Below are 21,292 nucleotides of genomic sequence, written 5' to 3'. Positions count from 1 at the left end.
AAATAAAGATATATTTTTTAAAAAGTGCATAAATAGTCAAGAGCACCGAGGAGTAGAGATGCATCATTTGCATCGAGGCGCCGTTTGGTGATCGGCAGAAATACAAATACAAACTTCCTCTAAAAGCGTTTATCACTGCCTATGGGGATACAATGAAGCAGAAAACATGGCATGAAAACATATTTCAGAACAACATTCAAGTGTAATTATTAAAAGATTACTTGAGAAATTAGCTTCATTCAGGCTTGCGAACGCACTCTACATCAGCACTAGCTTACAACAGATTTTAGTGTGGAAGTCGCTACTGACAGAAGAAGACTCAAAGTTAGCTATTTTCAATATCTGAGTTGTTCAGGAAGTCTGAAACAGAAATAAAGACATTTAATAAGAAACTTTTTTCTATAGAAGCATGCTACTGTTTAGGCAGTAGACTTAAAAATCAACAGAAAGGTTAAGTCTACCATAGAAAAGTAGCAGTCTAAAGTTTACAATGTCATTTTCATGGTTCTTAAAATTAAATTAAATGTTAGACATCAAGATCAGAATGTCAGAAATGTCTAAATCAAAGCACCGCTAATGGAAACCGCCATTTCAAAACAGCCCCAAAAGCCACGTGAGATTATTTATGCATTCATGATATTTTCCTTCATGAATAAATAAAACGTCAAAAAGCCATCCATACATGGCCGTTTCAATTATTCATGAGTACAGACGGTATTAGCTCAAAAGACAAAGCTAAGCTGCTTCGGTCCCCACGTTTACATTTATTACGGGTTGTTTCTAATCGCAGACCAGAAACACACCATCTGATAAGGTCGTAAATAAGCCGGGCATCATGCTAAAGATTTGCGTGAGCAAAGCAGAGAGACTTGCGATCTGAATAAATGGGAGAAATCTCTGCTGAAGGTTTTTTGGTCATGATTGTTGTCTCCTGAGAATGAAGGCAGTAACTCAGAAAGGAGTGATCAGCTCAGTAGGACTGAAAAATCCCCTCATCTATGTCTCTGTTGGTACTTCTGTTAAAAGGTGATCAATCTTCTAGTTCACTGTAACATGAAGTACATTTAATGCTGTTCAAATTTCCAAGAAAGCAAAAGAATACACATCAACTAAGACAGGTGATGCCTGCAACAGCAATATGATGAGGCTTATAAAAAAATTTAACATTTCTTTAATAATGAAAAGAAACATTTGCTCCCACTGTATGTCAGTCTAATTTTCATTAAATAGTTTATTTTCTGTAAATATTTCTCTTTTCTTACTTGAAGTAAAGAATAATAGCCATACATAGGAAAAAGGATTAAATAAGTTTACACTTCTGCCTACCTCCTTTCCAAACAAACTATCAAAAAATATATATTTTACTGTTTAAATTGTGAATGTGAATATGTTTGAAATGAATAAACTAAACTATGGTTGCGTTCATCTTGATCAAAATCTGCATCGTTGAACAAAATCCTCGATTGGCTCCAACTGGTTACGTGTTGGGAATATGTTGGCTGCATTTCCATTACAAATGTGCAAAAAAACTTTGCTGATGTTCCAATAATAATCGACAAAACGCAATTTTGCAAATGCGACGTTTTCATTAAACGCAATTAAACTGACGCTGAATAAGTTTGTTCATGTGATAAGGCATTAAAAGACCGGGCCACTATCATCCTCCTGCAACTTCCTGTTGTCGTCTTTGTCTTTTTCCAGTAGAAACATCCAGTTGTTGATCACTTGTGTGCTGTGAAAAAAAAGTGTTTCCATTGCAGTTTTGTAAAATACACTAAATTATCCTAGCTCATAAATTGATTAAAAACATGAGTTTATTTGAAATTGGAGTATTTCCCTTAAGTATTTTCAGAATCAAAGTTGTTTAAAATGATCAGCATTTGTCCTGTTTCTTAAACACGTTTCAAAAAAACAGTTCCTCAAATGTGTGTGGGGATAATAACATGATCCCTTTATTTTGTGTTGGATTCAAAACTGTGCGCAAAACTTTACGGATATTCCGCTAACTTAAATCAGCAGCACTTTTTGTACACAGTTCTTTTTAGTCAAATTGAATTACTACATTTAAAGCAAAGGCTACATAAAGCACCTCAACGGAAACTTGAATCTTATTAATTGATCTGCGTCAAATTTAAGTACTTAAGAGAAATTCACTGAGATAATGTGACAGAGAAACTCAAGTTCAGTGAATTAAGACTACAGCAAAAGGTCTGGGCTGCAACATTACTACACCCTAAGGAGAGAGAGGTACAGAAGGAGGAAAGCAAGAGAAGGACATGGAAGAGAGACACAGAGGGTCCAGGATACGTACTTGGGCTCGTCGACCACTTCCACATCTGCCTGAGGTGTAATCGGGGTGTTGGATTGAGCCAGAGGGTCGTCTGCGTTCAGCTCGCCGTTGGTTGAGCTGACCACCTGCAGCAAAGACGGGTGTTACTTCTGATTAAAAGTTTGAAACTGCCACAGTTTCACCCAATAATGCTGGCCATGAGACAAAAAAAACACTTCAGCAGCTCAGCTCTGGTTTAGAGTCTCAAAGCCCATTTCCAAGAGTCTTCTTCCCAAACAACACGGAGGGTAGAAGCCAAATACAATGTTCAATCTAAAGTAATAGTTAAGAAACCCACCTGGTAAGATTTTATAACATGACTAAACAAACAGTGAGCAAAGATTTTAACATTAAGGGTGAAAGCTCCCCCCCCAAAAAAACTCTAATTAGTTATGAAACTGAAGTCTACACAGAAAAAAGTATTGTACTCGTTATTCTCAAGTATTATTAAACTAAACTTTGCATAAAGTGCATAATGAATCTCTATAATTCAAAGAACTACTGAAATACAATAAAAATATATATTTTGCGGTTTTAAGATGTCTTTTTATGTCACAGCTTTTCAGATCCGTTTAATAAGACAATTAACTAAAAAAAAACATTTGCTGGAAATTTAATACATTTTTAAAAAATATACTAACGTAGACCTTTTTTTAAAAGCCTACATTAGCATATTTTATTAACTCAATTAAAAAATTTCAACTTGACTAATTGCACCTAAAATTAAAGTACATTTTATGTATAATTTCTCATTTGCCCACAACATATTCACACCTTATTAAGCAAAACTGGTTAAGGTAAAGAAAAAAAAAGAAAAAATAACCAGAATCGCCCTTTGAGCCCAACTATAAAACCATACCCAGCATGCATTTCCTTGGCAGAGCCAGTTCATCCTGCCATGCAAAAGGTGTGCTGATTTTATAAAAGAAGTGCCTCAGAGTCATTAAATGTAGAAACCAGAGCTCAAAATGCAAAACTGCTTCCAGATGCCAAAGAAAGAAAAAAAAAGAAAATTCACTTTGAACATGTGGGGTGGGTGGCACCAGATCACATGCATACGGCGGAGCAGAAAACAACATTTCCCAGCCAGGGGTAAAGAAAGTAAAACGCTGTAGATCTGTCTCACATAAAAGGTAAAGCTACGATGTAAAACGACAACAAAAATACTTTATTCACTTCATAAAATCTCATAAAACTCTAAATAAAAAAATTTAATAAAGAAAACTATGCAGGGAATCATTTGTGTTTACGTTGTAAGTGTAAATACTTTGGATTTATGAGACAGATCTGACTTCATGGAGACTGTGGGTGGGGCTGGTGGGGGCTGGGGGTGTTGGCTGAACGGGTAAGGGGTGTGTACCTGTACTGAGCCCCCGTGCCTGTCCGCTGCCAGGTGGGAGGTCAAATAGGAAGAGTTTGCTTGCCGCGTGGGCTGCACCTCCCATGCTCCTCGTCGGTCTGAGCCTGCCGTCTGCTCGGGAGTCGGGGGTTGCCATAGTGATGTGAGGGGGAAGTGGGGTTCGGGGTGAACGGGGTGAGGTGGGGGGTGCAACGGGAGAGGGAAGGAGGGGTGAAGGTGATGGAATAATTGCATTAGAAAAGATGGCATTTGGGTGTGTGAAGCAAGGTACCATGCAAAAGCAGCATGACCAATGAAGAAGAAAACAAAATAGTAAAAAAAACATGAATTAAAACAAGGGGGGGAAAAAAATCTAAGCAAGGCCTGAGCCTAAAGCCAAAGAAAAAAAAAGGGAAAAAAATAATAACAGAAGCTCTTGCAGCTCACACCAAGTACAGAAATACAACCACCCACATATGGATAAAAATCTTTTGAAATACTTAGAAATAAACCGTTTTTATTTGATATAGCACAGGAAGTGATGAATTCCTGACGTCATCACATCATTAAAAACATCATTCAGAAAGTTTTTAAAGACAGAGGCCTAATTTCAAAGAGCTACATTAGGAAGTTTTATTTTTATAGTCATATTTGATATGTGCAGGATTTTTATAACAATTGAAGGTAACATAGCTAATTGATTGTGCTGTAAAATGTCACTATGTGAATGGAAATCGCAACTCTGCCCCTTTAAAAGACCAAATCAGGCCAGTTTGGGTTCAATATTCTTGCACATTGCTTTGTAAAGCTGCTACTGGAACTGACTCTCTCTGCTCTGAAGCGTACCTGATTTCGAACCGGCGCGTGCTGCGAGGGCCGGTCTCTGTGAGGATGGCTCTCTCTTGTTACCGCAGAGGCACCAGAGTCTATATGGACAGATCCCACCGCCGTGGGCTGGCGGAAAGGAAAGAATGAGCTGAATTCAAGAATTGACGTATGTAAGGCATGACTATGAAAACAACACGGCACACTTACTATCTGCCTCCCAACCCAGTCGTAAGTATAGTCAAACGTGTATCCTTTTCTCTCAAACAGCTCAGTAAATAGAGTCCTCAGATATTCGTAGTCAGGCTTTTCGAAGAAGTCTAACCGCCTTACATACCGCAAATAGGTGGCCATTTCCTCTGCGTGAAAGGAAACAAAAAAGAAGCTTGATATGGGTAAAGTACAGGTTAACATATAATTACTTGAAAATACTAAAGACAATTTATTGTCCAGCAAAAGTTTGTTATCATGACAGGCCTACTTATAATGTAGTTTTTACAGCGAAAGCTTGAAAACAAACTTAACTGAAATTTCCTCCATGTCTAGTAAATACTATTTCATTTTAAGAATAACAAAGATTTTTTTTTTTTTTTTTAAATAATCAGACTAAATTCATGAACTCGTCATCAGCAGCATACCTGGAAAATTCTCACAGAGGACTTCAATAGGAGTGTTTCGTTTTGTATCACCAATCTTCTGGTATCTTTCTTTCAATGTGTCAGCCTAAAAAAATAAATAAATAAATGAGATCATAAAAGAACATTTCAGTTCTGTTATGAACTGAAATAACAGAATATTAACTTCTGGAATATTTAAAAAAAGTTTATCTGGAATATTAACTTTTTATTGAATAACACAAATGGTTAAAAACACGCTAGAGAAATCTCTCTATGGAAAGAAAGAAAAAATAACCTCAAAGCTAAATGTGTGTGATCTTTCAACCCATATGCCGCAAAACATTATACTGGAAAATCTGACGTTTCCACTGAATTCCTTCAAGTATCCCGTTATGGAGCAAATTGTGAATAATTTGCTGCACATCGCTCCCCGATATTCCAGTCTACAAAACCTACACCAAGTCAAAATCTGGACAGTGTACAGATCGACGATTTGAGGTCACAGCAAGCGTCCAAAATTTACCCAAACTAGTGTGAAGGGTAAAAATCCAGAAGCACAGGATTTTGTCTTGTTTTTATTTCATTTATTGACATTACTCTTTTACTAAGTCGGGCAAGAAAGTAGGGACACATTTTATTCGTTATTTTTCCAAATTTGGTGAAGCCGTTTTCAAAAAGGACAAAGTATCAACTTCTAATGGTTAAAATTAAAAAAACTTCTGAATATACACACTCTTGCATCAACTGCGACGAGTTTCTCTTTAATGATGAATCTTTTCCTAAGCAAGGTACAAAACATTCTCCGACAGATTCGGTGACATGGCCATGCCCTCGTCATACCTTTAGTCCTTGCCAAGGTAAACTCCCACGCAGAAAATACATGAACATGTGCCCTAAAGCCTCCAGGTCATCTCGTCTGCTTTGCTCTGTATCAACACATTATTTTTTTTTCTTTCATTTTTACATTTCGTTTACAAAAAAACAAGGCTTTAAAAGTTCGACATATAGGACTTTGGTAAGTAAACTTTGAAACTTTATCCCATTTTGTCAGGTTAAATTTACAAACTTTTGTGTTTTTTTGGGATTTCATGTGGCAAGTTAAACACAAAGTAATCCATGATTGCGAAGTTGAAGCAAAACAATACTATAAAGGTTTTGGCAGAGGACTGTTGCTCAGTGGGTAGAGTAGTAGCAACTTCCTCCTGCTACATGTCATTGTGCCTCTGGGTAAGGCACTAACCTTATGGTGCGTTCACACCAAATGCGTTTCCAGCTTCAGGCGCCTCCAGTTTACATTCAAAGTCTATGTGGAGGTGCGTCGAGGACCATTGCGGTGCGTTTCGAGAGTGTAGCGCGGCACAATTTGAAGTGTTTTGAGCGTTTGACGCATCGAATGCGTCCAATGTTCCACATAGACTTTGAATGTAAACCAGACGCACCTGATGCTCCAAACACGTTTGGTGTGAACGCACCATAAAGTTACCAATCAATCTACGTATTGGTGTATGAATTTAGAAGTATTAGTGTATATAAATTCTCACCACGCTTTCTGGATTTTTATTTGTAAAAAAAAAAAAAAGGCAACTACGAAAATGTTTTCCTTCCACTTTAAATTTTAGCATTACTTTGTGTTCATTGTATAAAATCCCAACAAAATACATCAATGTTCAAAAGTTAACAACACAAAATGGGGAAAGTTGAGTACTAGCACGACACTGTATCAAACTCCAACAAAATCACAGCTTTGGCGTTGTCTTACCTTTGCCTAAGTGTGTGTTAATGGACATGTATCTGGCAGTACCAGTCAGGCTCTTATGCTCCCGGTATGGAATGTGTTTTTTGGTCTCGGGGTCGATGTACTCTTTGGCTAGGCCAAAGTCAATGATGTGGATGATGTGCTCCTTTTTATTCCCTTGCCTTCCGATGAGAAAGTTTTCAGGCTTGACATCTCTGTAGATGAGATTTTTAGAGTGCACATACTCCATTCGAGAAATCTGGTGGGGAGAAACAAGAGGAATCAGCCACAGAAAACATTCCAGCGTCCTCCAAATGAGAAAAATAATAACTTGTTCGACAACGCTGGTACCCACCAGCTGAATTGCAATCATCAAGACAGTCTTCAGTGAAAAGGTCCTGTCGCAAAGGTCAAAGAGATCCTCTAGACTCGGCCCTAGCAGCTCCATAACCATGGCGTTGTACTTCCCACAGGGGCCGAAGTAGAACACCTGCGGTACTCCCTCTGCTGGAGAAGTGAAATGACACAAAGACTTAAGAAAAGACAAAGCTGAACCTGTTTGAAGGCACATCACACCCTTACCTAGCTCAACAGTAAACAGAATGTGGTGTCTCACCAGGGTTTGGGTTGAGGGTATTAGTGGTACAGCTGAAATATAATCTTTTCACAGACTCGCAGCACAAAGTCCCATTACAATCATATCCTCTAAGCTCCACTCAGTCTAATTGCTTCACATTTTCATGCATTCATCATCTCGTCTCTTATTTTATTACTTGCCAATGAGCAGTTTACTGCTGAGTGGCCAGTCTAATGTGACTATAATGATGAGGCCCTTTTACTACTCTGTTTGGGTTGTTTGTCATGGTGGCCTTCTGTGCATTGAAGCTCTTTGTTTCAGAAGAGCATTTAAAAAAAAAAGGAAAAAAAAATAAAGCCAGAGCAGCTTCCATGCGAAGTCCTTTAAAGTTATTCTTCTTTAACAAAGGATCCACATGCAGCCAGAGATGCTGTGAGCGGAGGCTGTCGTCCTGATTGCATCGTGGTTTCAAAGAACAGGAAATCAGGTCAAACTGGTAATTGGCTTCAGGGAAGCATGACTCAAAGTTTGCTCCTTCTTACTGCCAGTCAGTGCCTATTAAAAGTGTCATCCCAAGAAATTTCAAAGAAAGCTTGCATTTTATTTTAAAAGCTTATCAAACGAAGGTGTGGTCAATCATGGGAAATTGGCTCCGGAATGCGAGGGATGCACATCATTTTTGATGCAGCATAAGAGTTCTGCTCGGAAGATAGTTTGATTTTAAAAATTGTTAACAAAAATATGTAAATCGCCTGATGGAGGAGCAACAATCACCACATGAAAGTACAACACATTCACATATGAAGACGCAAAGGGAAAGTGGCTGGTGATCAGGTGGTTAACTTTTAGTTTCAGGAGCCCCAATTATTGCCTGACAGGACAGAAACATATTGATCAGATCTTTTTCTGATCACTGAATGCGGCGTAATGAGAAGTGCCAGGGTGTACAGCAAACAAGCAAGCAAGAATGTCGTGAATCAGGTCTCTTTCATGTCAGGGATGGAGTTGCCACTAAATACATCTTGAATTAACTTGTTATAACTTTTGTTATAACAAGTTAATACAAATGTTATTTGTTGCCATGATTTCTCAGTTTTGTTTTTTGCTCTTTCTGCAGGTGTAGCAGCAGACTTCTCTGACTTTCTCGCCTTTCCTTGTTTCCCTTTAAACCTTTTCCCTACCTTTCTATTCTCCTCTCTTTTCCCATCTTTGCGTCCACTACATTTAAAATAAAACCTAAGCGATTTCAATTACACATATATCAAGCGGAGAACCATAGTGAACCCTGCAATGCTAGGCCTGAGAAAATAAATCTTTTGGGCCTCACTTCTGCACTTGGACAACAATTCTGAGTTCCACTCTGCTGGATATGTGAAAAGAAAAGAAAGAAAGAACAAAGGGAAGAAAGACACGTGGTAAAATAGAATCTAGTTGAGTGCAGAATGCTAACTTTTGAAAAAAAAAACAAAAAAAACACTAACTTCTGTTCAGATATCAGACATCTACATCTTCTCGGGATTGCACACAGAGATTATTGACCAGCTAATGCTAACCAAAACCCAAGGTCAGTTAGAAATAACATTTATGTAACTATTTTGTCCTTATTTCGAAATATTACAACTGTTTTACAGCAAAGGCTCTCACACAGTGTGACGTTGCCCCCGACTCTTATATGAATAATGAATACTAATGACCAGTAGAAGAATCTAGTCTTATGGTTCTTCAAGCAAAACTGAAATTGGCTTAAAAAAAAAAAATTTAAGATTTTCAAGAACCAGAGATTGGAACTCTACTCCTACAGTTGAAAATTGTGGACAGACATCCAAACGGCCTTCTACAGTATTTTTCAGTCAGTGCTTTTGGCATGAATTGTGAAAAGCGGCATTTTTGGCAGTAGATGGAGCATGGGAATGTAAAAGGCAAGCTGTGCTGCATCCTGTGTAGTTTCTGTGGGTTGTTAATTACACGGCAGAAATGAGTGGATCTAAACCCAGGGTGGCTGTGGGACGCCTAAAAACTGTTCCGATAAAAGATGCGCTATAAATTAGTGGAGAGGGTTAAAACAAAGCTGGTCAAGCTTTTGCGAACTACTAAACATCACCGATGACGTGAGCATCGATGTATGGAAAGAAACGGTCACGATGAGTAAAGATACTTTACAATACACAGGATAATGACTCTTTCCAGTTCTGCAGAACATCTTCCTTTTACCCATTCTTTCCTTAATATCAATTGTGATTTTAATTCATTAAAAAAAATGATGTTCTTGAAACTCTTATTTGTAGCAGACAATCAGATGCGGCTTGAAATCCCACAGAAAGCTCACTCCCATGTTTATCTAACTCAAGTTTTTCATTTCTACCAAGCTGTAGAACGAGATGTTCACTCTTAGGAGTGTTTCATGGTGTGGCAGCTAATACCTTTAACACCTCCTCTGTGTAAACCAACCCTTGGACGAACAGCTTTCCTCCTCAAACATCACCGTCCTCATCATTCTTCCTGTATGATTCGAGCCAAACAACTGAAAGCCGACTCTTACGCCATGACGGAATCATCCTCATTAATAGCCAGAGACATTTGGTTACGCATCAGCAAACAACACCTGATAGAGGGTCAAAGTAAAGCTGCATGAATTCATAAAAACGCTGCCTGCACAGATGCAAACAATCCCTTCGCCTGAGAGGAATGCGGTACAGCGAGCAGCCAAGACGAAATGAGGTCACATTATCCCATCTGGAGGAGAGGACAGAGGTGGGTTAGCGCTAAGAGAGGCAAGGCCTGCTTGCTAAATATTTAATGGGTTTCCACACAGTTGGTCTTTTCCAGTCTTTGCCTTTTGCAAAACAATAGCCATTATTCTCCCAGACTGATTATCATGTGGACCTGCGGAAATCTCATTATGATTCGGAACTTACCAACAGCTTTAAAGCCATGCTGAGGCGTTTTCACTTCTTAATAAGTTTAGATATTTATAAATCAAACTCTTCAACAGACAAATTTATTATATGTCGGCATGTTTTCTCTATTTTTTTTTGTGTTGAAACTGACACATTATGCTTTTGAGGTCAAACCATTATCATAACCAAAAAACGGCTTTATCATGAGTTTTAAAAAATAGGATTTGAGTGAAATATAGAAAATCTCCCATCCAAACATAGAGAGGGCTTCTACAAACTTTTGTAAACGGGTAAAAAAATTTACAGTGAAGGAAAAAAGTCCACTTTTCTGAATAGACTTCAAAAAAATCCATACAGAAAAGTTGCAAGTTGATCAACAGATCAAGAAACTGACTGACTCCACGAATGAAAGGCCTATCACTGTTACTGAAAAGAAGGGTGGCCATACTAGTCACAGATTCTTTTACTTTTTTAAATGTTTATTGGAAAATGTAGCGTTGTTTGTGTCAAATTTTCATTAACAGAAAAAATAATGAACTACTATTGTAAAATGTGTTTTTTTTAATACTTGCTAAACAATTAGGCCCATAATAATGTAAAAAAACAAAAACAAACTTGCCTTTACTTTTTATAATCATGTTTGAGGTTTATCAACATTTTTGATTAACCAGCAGCACTCTAGTTGGTAATTAATAAAAATAGTTCTCAAAAATATGCTAACAGTTTTAGCATGTGTTGAAAACTAAATGTAGGGCTTTCTGAAATCTAATGCTAAATTTCAGATCAGGATCACAGCATTTTAAAATGATTCTAATTGGAGATCCTGACAAACATCAGCCTGTACTCAACAACAGACATCTATGATTTTATGTCAGTAGCACCCTCAGTGTGCTTGGCAGACAAGTTTGAAAATCAATGCCTGCTTTTCATTTTTAAAACTTTAGGGGGAATTTGAATGGATGACTGGGATTAATTGGGAATGGTTGGGAAGGAAACGCAGACAGGTTTGTCTCAGCAATCTTGGAGAAGATACAAGGTATCAGAAAGGCTAGCATGGGGCCAACCATTTCATTTTCTAGTGTTTGTAACGAAGGAGACGGCAGATGAAACCTTTAATTCTAACTGAGATGGAGACAACAAGAAGAGGCAAGCGAGACACAAAATTCTCTTCCCTTTGGGTTGATCATTTGTCTTTAAAATGGCTCTCTCATGTTTCAGTCAGCCATAAAATCTTCATATCTTTCTAGGTTAATAAGAAGTCCAACTTCAACTCAAATAAGAGAAACTGTTTCCCTACGAGGCATCTCTAAAGGTCACCATCTCTAAAGGCCTTCACGCACTCTTTGTACACAATATCCTGGGAGATTAAAGCAAGCTCTTAAACCAGCTTGATATCTGCTCGGAGATGTGTAATCACTTGTTGTGGAAATGATGCAATCTCTGTCTTTATCTTCCAAAACAACGAAATCATTATCATGCAGTCACACATAAACACAGCAGGGAATTAAATCCAAATCTTTGATCTCACCTGTGGTCCCGAGACTTTTGTAGAACCGGTACTCCAAATGTAGCTGTGGGGCCCTCGACTTCACTGGTTCCTACACGACGTGCACGTAAAAGATTTAATTAATTTTATAGTGAAAAAAATCACACACAAAAAACCCCCAAATAAAACAAGATGCATTGATTAGGCTCTTCATAATGATTGTCGGTTTTCCTTGACCCTGTTTTTGTCTGATTCCATTTTTGCTTTCTTTGTACTAAAGACGCATAAAAGAGGAAAAGTCTACTGCAGGTTCTTTTAATATAGTAGTTTTTAAAAAATTCAATAAAATCAAAAGATTGCAAGAGTATCTCCACTTCAATCAAAACATGAACTATATGCCAAAAAGATAATGTGGGTTCTTAGTTACAACACACTTAATTACTAAGAAAAAACCCCAAACATATTTAGGTATTTGATCTGTTGTTTATCAAGTAAAGCTAATCAACGCAAAAACTGATCTCTAACCAATTGATTGGTGCATATCTAAATAAAAGAAATTGCTTTTTTCCCCCCCTAAAATGGAAACAGTCTAAGGTTTTTTTAAAAGAATATTTATGCACAGCAGAAGTAATGAGTAAAGTGCTAAAGTGTAACTGCAGAGGACTTACCAGTTTAATGGCTACATACTCATTTGTGTAGAGATTTTTACCTAAAATAAGACAGAAAAGTAAAAATATGTTAAAAATCGGACATTTCATCTGGGTGTAGGTTTTTCACCCCTTCACCATTCTGTATCTTTAACACTGATGATGGCTACCAGTACTTTAGGGATGTTTCGCCCAGACCTTACATCAAATCAGAACGATTTGATGTAAGACCATTCTGACTTACATCCATTCCACAGAACGTTTAATATTGAGTTTGAAAAACAGAGATTTAAGCTAATTTTTTATGTTCTAATCAATAAATCCATAAATAAGCACATACATATTTAAGGAAATGGGCATAAAAGAGTTTGTGTTCAGGTACAAGTGAAAGTAGAAAAAAGCAAAATGGAGTTAAGAAATAGAGTTTAGGGTGCCTGCTGCTCTGTTTATATGACACAACTTTATATTGCGCATTCCTGTTTCGCTTTCTCTGTGCTGTATGTATCGTAGGCTTATTAAATGTGCCGCGGATCATCAAGGAGATCATTTTGGTCTAACCCGGCCCGAATATCAGGTCGGGCTCACACCATAAATCTAAACTCTAGTACGAAGTGGTGAAGGGGATGAACTGACCAGGAGATTCCTCGACTACTCAACAAGACATGAGCCACTGATGCCACAAGCGTCTCTTCAGTTCAGCGTCATTTCAGAAAAGATTCAAACCCCACTTACCGAGCTTCAGTTCCCCAAAGTTTCCACAACCGATCTTCTTCCCCACGCGAAAATTAGGTCCCACCATGAGAACGCCGGAGGTGTTCGAGGAGCCGGACGGTCGGTGTCCGCTCCGGTTTCCCTGGTTAGCTTTGGTGCTTCTAGTCGTCCGCTCGCCATACTTCTCTCTTTGTTGATCCATGGCGTGCCGCAGCACTGGTCGGCGGGAGCCTCGAGTGACGCACGAAAAAAGGCCTCCTGGGCCGTGCCCACCGCAGCAGCCACAGCCCTGGTTACTGGTGGCACCTGGATGGCACAGTCGCTCTCATGGGCCAGAAGCTGGAGCTGTCAACCCGCGGGCCTCCCCGACCTCGCCCTCTCAGCTCGATCAGTTGCTAGGCCTCGACATCTGTCACACAAGGAAGGTAGAGACCTGGAGAGAAAAACAATTAGAGAGAACAGGTTAGACCTCAGATATGTGGGTCTGAAAGGGCTTAATTTATATTGTCACTATGAAATATAGTAGATTGAAAAATTTAAAAAAAATTAAACCAGACTGTAGGAAAAAATAACTAGGCTTGACAATCCTACCAGGGTAGTTCTTATTTACAAAGCAAACTGTGCAATGACCTCTAAACACCAGAATAGCAGACTAAGCAAATATATTTTGAAAACTCTTTAAATACAACTTCACTTAAGTTGTTAATAAAAAAACTGCACAAGGAAGTAAGAATAATAATCTGATGGAAAGAAACCAACAAGGAAGCGGAACCAGCTTTAACATATCTTTAGTGATCAGGTTCAAAGCTGAGGCTTTGAACTTTCATTTATGTGTATGCATAAACATACAGGAAAGACAGAACTGGGTTTCTTAGCAGAATTCATTTAGAGGTACATGTTCGTCTTCCAATACAGTAGCAGACAGGAACTGCTCCATCAAGGAGATAATTTTGTCCTTTAGTACATGTCTGCAGACGCTTTAAAAGGAAAGTACATAGTTTTCAAAGTTCAAAATAAGTCTGTACTGAACAGGCCAAATTAAAACAACAACTCCCCCCACCCCGTCGTCTCTTTTATTTTGCCAGCCAGTTTTGTTGTTTTACATTGAATTAAGTAGAAAAACTGTTGAACAAGTAAGTGTACCCTTACTGTTTCTATAGCATTCAGGAGGGAAAGTAGCAGCCACGTGCTGCTGATCAAAGCAACTTGAGAAACTGCTCAGCAACAGGACGATCGCTTTAACAAGAGCAGCAGTTTTGGCAGTTTGCTGGTCTGAAGAGTGCAGGTGTTCGACAACGCTAAGCCATTAAGAAAAAGCCCGAAACAACGAACCTTAGAAAAGGTGGCACAATATCAAGAAAATATGCAACTGTGATAAATGAGATGCCAATATCGATTATAATTTTCAATCAATTTTTTTTGCACACCTGACAGTCCGAAATCCTCGGTTCGATTAATGTCCAAAATTGCAACATCTGTTAGATTTTTGCTTTCACACTGCACCGTGTCAAGTGGACCAAAAGCTTGTCTGGATCTGGTCACATCAGATCCTGATATCTAAGCTTTTTTCTTATCAAAACAGCTTTTCTTTTGCAATTTTTTCAGACGTTTTTTCTGATAAGGATTCCGTTTTCTGCTGATATGACTATATATATATTCGCAATTAAAAGTTCTCTTGGCCTGACTTATACTCCGTCATGATCGAAATAAAAGTCACTTTTTGAAAACATTTTCTGTAATTTCCATTTTTAGAAAAGAAAGCGTTTAAAAACAACAAGAAAATACTCATTCACCACCTTTAAAACAAGCACAGATTGAGAAAATAGATCAACGGTGGTTCGCCGTAAAAAAGTACTGCCGTCCTTAAGAGACAACGATCAAGTCACAGTGGTCACAGAAAACACAGCGAGCAGTTTTAGCATCAACACAAAGCTTAAGGCATAGTATATCATCACAAAAGCATTACACACACCGCCCACAGCTACAACCTGGCGGACAACGTATTATGTCAACAGTTACATAAAGCCACGTCTACCTCCACTCGACTGCAGATCTAAAAATCGCTTGATTACTGCTGATGAAGACGGCTCAGTGTTTTATTATGTAATAATGACAAGTTATGTTTCGTCGATAGGGTTAAAATCCATCTAGTCAGGTCTACTGCAGCAAAATAATCATTCTGATTTTGCTCAAAAGTATCCATTTTACAAAAAGAAATCATTTTAAAAACCTATTAGTAATTCAGCATGAAAAAAACACAAACTGTTTTGAACACAATGGCATAATTCCTCAGCATGGTAAGGCTGATGCTGAAGGTATTCTGTGTGTGTGTGTGTGTGTGTGTGTGTGTGTGAGGGCTTCTGGATGACTCATGCTCAGTGTTGCCTGCACAGATCTCAGCATCAAAGACAACCCGTTTGCTCTCAAGGGCAACAGAGCGCTGTTGCTATTACATAAAGCCGAGAGCATAACACAACAATAATAAAAAAAATAATAATAATAACAAATACGTTTTTAGAGCCAAGCTGCAACAGCTTCCGTTGGGCAAATAATGATTTGTGGGCCGTTCAAAACCAAGCGTTTTGATTAGCGACCGAGGAAGAGCTTCCTCGTCTTCACACACACACACACACACGAGCCGGGCCCTCGAAACGCTTTCATTCAGTTCACACCGCACGATTATATCAGAGGCACCGCAGTTCACTTTACAGCTGCAAGGTTGTTACAGAGATAATTACTTGTGTTTATAAAGGAAGAGGACAGCTACAGTGATTTTAGGGCTGTGTGTAAGCTAGAAAAAAAAAAAGTCTACTACTGAATTTAACAGAAAGAGTTGTTGCTTTTCTGTTTTAAACAAGTAATTACGACCTGTTTTGCATTTCCGTCTCAAATATTTGTGCAAATGCTATGAAACCCTGGTGTTTTTGTTACTCAAGGTTTTGTTACTGGGTGGATGCATTCATCCACCCAGCACTGCTGCGGTCACTCTGGATCTCAGACATGCCCGACCAGAAGACTACCATGGAGACGTAAACATGGTACCTGCAACATCTCTCCCGTATTATTTTAACTGATTGAACGTGCAAATTTACAAGACAAGAACTAATGTGTTGTGGAAGCTAAGTAGGTGTCTAAAAATAGAAACTGCCTGTGCTGAACATCTTTTTCAGTTGGAACTGTGTAAAGGGTGTAGCAGGATTGTGTGATCCCTGATGAGAGGTGGGGAATCCCCGGCCTTCGTCCCTGCGAAGGCAACACACCTCCAGACAAAGTGAGGATGTGTTGCGTGACACACACCTGTTGGCTGAACTTAGAGAAAAATGCATTCTTCAGATGGAAAACACATGAAATCACTTAATTTGTACTTTTATTGACTAATGGATTCTAGAAGTTATAATGTCTGTAAGAAACTTGCAAATGCCATGTCTCAAGTATGTTTTATTCAGCTGTCTGTAGTTAAATCAGATCAAACTTTTCTTGTTTTTATGTCAGTTTGAATTATTTCTACTTGCTAAATGTCAAATTAGATTTCTTTCTCAGAATTCAGAAGGTTATATACATTTGCTTAGGGAATATGGTCTTAATCTGTATATTATAAGTGTATTATAAGCCTGGCGGTCACCAGGCTTTACTTGTTTATTTTAAATAGGGTTTTTGTTTAATACAGTAGAGGCAGATTAAGCCAAGTTTATAGTTGACGTGTTACACTGAGCATAAGGCAGTGCGCTCCAACCGCACACTCCCTACACGCTATCATTTTCAAATTGTGATGCCTGCTTATGCACCTCCAAATTTTTGTATCTTTTAACACTTTTCAATACAAACATACGTCAAGTCGCTTGTGAACTGGCCCTACCTTAATACATTCTGGACTCTGACCTTTTCTGCCGAGTCCAGAAAAGGGCTCGGCAGGTTTTCTGGAGGAAACCCTGGTATGACTTGAGTCAAACATTTTGGGTTTCCTTCCACAAGCTTCTCACGATGGCTTGCTTGGAGCACTGTCTGTTTTGTCCGTTAAACACTTTGTAACCACTTTGGTTGTTTTCTTGGGGTAATTGTCCAATTGAAGACCAATCTGCCCCCAAGCGCCGACTTCCTGGTTGATGTTTTCAGATGTTGCTTCAATATTTCTTCATAATGTTCTTTTGTCATGATGCCATCTACTTTATGAAATGCAGCAGTTGCCACTTCCATATTTCATAGTTAGGATGGTCCTCCCAAGATTACAAGCAATCCCCCTTTTTCCTCCAAACACAACATTGGCCAAACAGCTCTACTTTGTTTTCATCAGATCACAGGACCTGTCCTCAGGTACTAAAGTATACCTGAGGACAGGTCCTGCAAACTGCAGTCTGGCATTTATTGTCTTTGTTTTGCAGTAATGGCTTCCTCCTTGCTGAGTGGCCTATCACTGCCCACGTCGGTACAGGACATGTTTCATGTTTCCTTGTACATAATGACACTGTCTTACCAGCTCCTGCTAGCATTTTTGCAAGATTTTTGTGGTCACATATGTTGTCATGAGAATTATATTCTGACTCTTTTAAAATCTTCTTTTCAAGGGCATAGTAAATGTATCTCACCTGTTGAATGAAGGTGTAAAATACATGTTGGTGATGGCAATATGTAATGTTTCAATGAGGCTTGTGGTTTTGTTTTGTAACTGATTGAATGTTAGCCCAGCTAAACACTATTTAATGGCAATTTTGGACTTTCAACTCACTTCAGTTCATCTATATAACAATAAAATGAAGCCAAACTGCTCCAATTTCTCTCTAATTCAAAATAATTTGTTCATTGTCGTCATTAAAATAAATTCACTTCAGCTCAATACATTCAAATAGTATCTGATTAAAGACACTATTATAATTTTAAACCCAAAATATAATACAACGCAGTTAAATTCAGTTGATCAAATCAATATGCCAATTGAAATAAACATTATCTGATTAAATAAAGAAAATGATATTGAGAGCGTTTATTTTATGATTCTAAAACAGCAAAGGACTGTTAGTAGTTTGTAAAAATATAATAAAACATTATGAAAGTAATGATCAGTAACAAAACACATCCCTTGAGTTAAATGTAGTTTACTTTCTCAAACTATACGTTTTTAAAAATAGCAAAGATTTGATTAAAAACCTCAACAAATGTAAAAAGCTAAGCCCTTTCAGCTGAATTGAATTTATTATAACAAATATTTTCTGACACATTTTGTCTTTAATAAAAGCCGTGAATGCTCAGAGAGCAGTGATTAACCTTCAGTGGAAAGATCAGCGTTTGAGGGGGGCCTGCCAGCAGCGCAGACCCCCACTGTGGCAGTGCCAGCTGACTCTCATTTCGAATAAACTAACTTATCACTATTTAGACTCTGATTAGTCAAATATACATCAATTCTCAAACGTTACATACCTGTGCACCTCCATTTATAAAGAACTTTTTTTTCAATCTGGTTTTCAAATCAGAACTAATGAACACATCTAAACCTTATTAAAGCAAACGTTTATACATAAACGGTTAAGAACACTATCTGCCAAAACTGTAAATGTCTCAGAAAAAAAAAAAAAAAAACACACAACGGGATGGCAATCTTGAGGCAGCCATTAATTCCTCCATCTCACTTGTATCAGTGTTCTCAATGTGCTGAAGAGGATTAAGAAAAAAATATATATCATTATAAGACTCTTCTACTTTCTCCCTTTAGTTCCATTTAATTAATTAGTTTTTGTGTTCAACCTAGATTTGTCATTCCTAGATGCCTGAGCCGACTTCTCTGGCGATCAAGATGTACAAAATAAAGTCTAAGGTTCCAAATGGCAACGTTTCATTATATTTGAAAGTAATAAATTGTTTTCATCGTTTCCCTGCATCTCTGCATATCATGTCTGATGGGTATTGCGACTTTATTTACAAACTATTACGCAAGCTTTATAACTTTTGACATTTATTTCATTTAGACCAAACATTTTGACTCGGCACAGGCGGGTTACAAGCAACAAGCTTTAAAAAAAAACAAACTTGTAATTTTCTCTTATCTTACTGTTTCAATGGTTTGAAGACATTTTAAAGAAATGCCAAAGGAGGAAATGGAGTTTTCTTTTGGCTAACAGATAAGAATCAGACACTTCCTGCTGCGCACTGCTGGTCAGCTAGATGCATAAAGAAAGAAAAGAAAAAAAATTTAACTGCTTGGAAACAAAAACAACAATAAAATAAATAAATAAATCTTAATATGTTTTGGAAATTCAAAGAGTGCTACCCAATCAATCTTTTTTTACATATTGCTATTATAACTAGAAGGTGTAATATTTTGTACCCTAAGCACTTGGAAACTCTACATATAAACAAATGTTATAATGCCAATTTTAGTGATCAATACACTTTTGCAGAATATAATCATTTAGCTTAGAGTACTCGGTTGGAATTTGTAACAAAATGAGTGTGAAAATCTCATCTTATTTAGATTTGACTCAGTTTCTTTTAAAATATTTTTTTTAACAGCAAAATGAAATCAGGACTGATCCTGAATGATCACCAAAGTTAACACTGACTTTGATGATTCCTAATTCAGTGTTTTAGAAAATGCAACAATGTGAGTAATGTTTTATGCTTTGCTGGTTCTGCTGTTAAAGTCTTTCTGTGTAAACACACAAGGAAATGTAGGTCGAGACGCAACATTTGACCACAAGCAAAGGAAATGTGCAGGTGCATTTAAACAGAGAAGTCATAAACACACAACTTCAGTGTTTTAATGCAAGACATAAGAAATGTGCTGATCAAGAGAGTCTATGCGAAACAAATCTAGAGCAGAGAAGCAACGAAGGCGCAGAAATACGCTTCAGTCGTGGGGAATGTGAGGTTAAAAATGAAGATGATCGATCTAAGGAGGCCTGCGGTTGGTCCAGAACAGGGAGACGTGCTGGCAGCTGTGCACCACTGGGTCCCGGACAAAGCCATTACTGGCAGTCCAACATAAAGGCAGGCCAGACCGAGCAGTGAACAAAATAAACATGGACGAACTCAATTTAGCCTCTTTCAACATTAAACATAAATAAGCCGTGTAGGTAACGTTAGCAAAATATTACTTAGCGACAGGTTGCTCTGGTATAAATATACTCTGTGTACAAAACAAAAAAAAAAAGAGGGAAAAAACGTAGCAGGAATATTTAATTGCTTCCCTTGTAAACAGAGTTGCTTAAACGGGAACAAAAGCAATATTTCTTCACAGGTTGTTGACGACAAAAACAACCAAGTGATGGCTGGGTGACAGCTGGACCGAGCGCAACAAGGAAATTAGCTCCGTTAGCAACGACAATATTAGCTTAAAACCTTTTAAAAAATGCTCCTTTCCGGGCTCCGCGCGAGCAAAACGCAGCGAGCTCACCTTCACGGGGACAAATCCACACGACCAGGGGTCCGCCCGTGTTCCGCTCCGGTCCAATGTAACCGAGCGCTGGGAGAGATTCATGCGAGGCTTTCCTGCGCTCTCCTTGCCGCGGAGGTTTTTCACGCTAACAGCCGTTAGCGACTCTCTCCATTCTTCGTCTGCCGTGAAAAGGTTCCGACACACCGGATGGAGAAAAACGGCACCGCCCGCTTCGCACCGCGCACTTCCAGGTCAAACCGAAACTATCCCGATTATTTATTGGAACTAAGTAAGAAAGAAATACTTGGGGGCCAACGCGTAGACAGTTTTAAAAGACACGTGTTTTCATATTTCGTCCGGAAAATATTTTTGAAGGCTGGACCAATCTAAAGAAGGAATTATGGCATTACACGTCAACCGGGAATAAATACGAGTTCAGTTGGATCTTTTCCTACTGTAATAGTACAACACAAAGCATTGATCTTTTATAACATTTTTTTGCTTTCATTTTATTTCCCTGTAAACAGCTCCACAAATTAGTGAAGACTTGGGTGTCCCTATCCATTAACTGGCCTAAAGAAGTTTTGTGTTGAGAAGTGACCTAGTTCTTATTGATGTTGCTAAAATAGTGCGGATCCGGTTCTTTTCTACAAACCACTGTCTGCAATGTCTATTAAAATGTAGTGTGTTCAGGCAAAAAAAAAAAAAAGAAAAGAAAAAATGAAAGAAAAAAAAAAGATCCCCGTTTTTGAATTTGAAAATA

The 21,292-nt window shown here is 38.2% G+C and overlaps 1 protein-coding gene across 8 annotated transcripts in view; it reads right to left on the bottom strand.

Moving 5' to 3' along the window:
* The window catches only part of csnk1g1 (casein kinase 1, gamma 1), a 30,443-nt gene extending 9,654 nt beyond the window's left edge, over positions 1-20,789 (bottom strand). The window contains exons 1-13 of one of the 8 annotated variants that reach the window (XM_028014335.1): positions 20,548-20,789; positions 13,185-13,596; positions 12,474-12,514; positions 11,848-11,917; positions 7,201-7,352; positions 6,870-7,104; positions 5,951-6,036; positions 5,132-5,216; positions 4,704-4,852; positions 4,515-4,622; positions 3,690-3,800; positions 2,312-2,415; positions 1,484-1,732 (exon numbers count right to left, since the gene is read on the bottom strand). In XM_028014335.1, the coding sequence (XP_027870136.1) occupies positions 1,639-1,732; positions 2,312-2,415; positions 3,690-3,800; positions 4,515-4,622; positions 4,704-4,852; positions 5,132-5,216; positions 5,951-6,036; positions 6,870-7,104; positions 7,201-7,352; positions 11,848-11,917; positions 12,474-12,514; positions 13,185-13,365 (1,416 nt within the window). In that variant the 5' untranslated portion in view covers positions 13,366-13,596; positions 20,548-20,789 and the 3' untranslated portion in view covers positions 1,484-1,638. Of the gene's footprint in view, positions 1-1,483; positions 1,733-2,311; positions 2,416-3,689; positions 3,801-4,514; positions 4,623-4,703; positions 4,853-5,131; positions 5,217-5,950; positions 6,037-6,869; positions 7,105-7,200; positions 7,353-11,847; positions 11,918-12,473; positions 12,515-13,184; positions 13,597-20,547 lie in introns of those variants that run through there. The other 7 variants (XR_003595113.1, XM_028014336.1, XM_028014337.1 and 4 more) reach the window with 7 other exon arrangements.
* Between the last annotated feature and the right edge of the window lie 503 nt (positions 20,790-21,292).

Source organism: Xiphophorus couchianus, chromosome 4, assembly GCF_001444195.1.
Source record: "Xiphophorus couchianus chromosome 4, X_couchianus-1.0, whole genome shotgun sequence".
In the NCBI taxonomy this organism is placed as follows: domain Eukaryota; kingdom Metazoa; phylum Chordata; class Actinopteri; order Cyprinodontiformes; family Poeciliidae; genus Xiphophorus; species Xiphophorus couchianus.
Note: the sequence above shows the minus strand (reverse complement) of the source record. Positions and strands in the feature narration are given on the sequence as shown.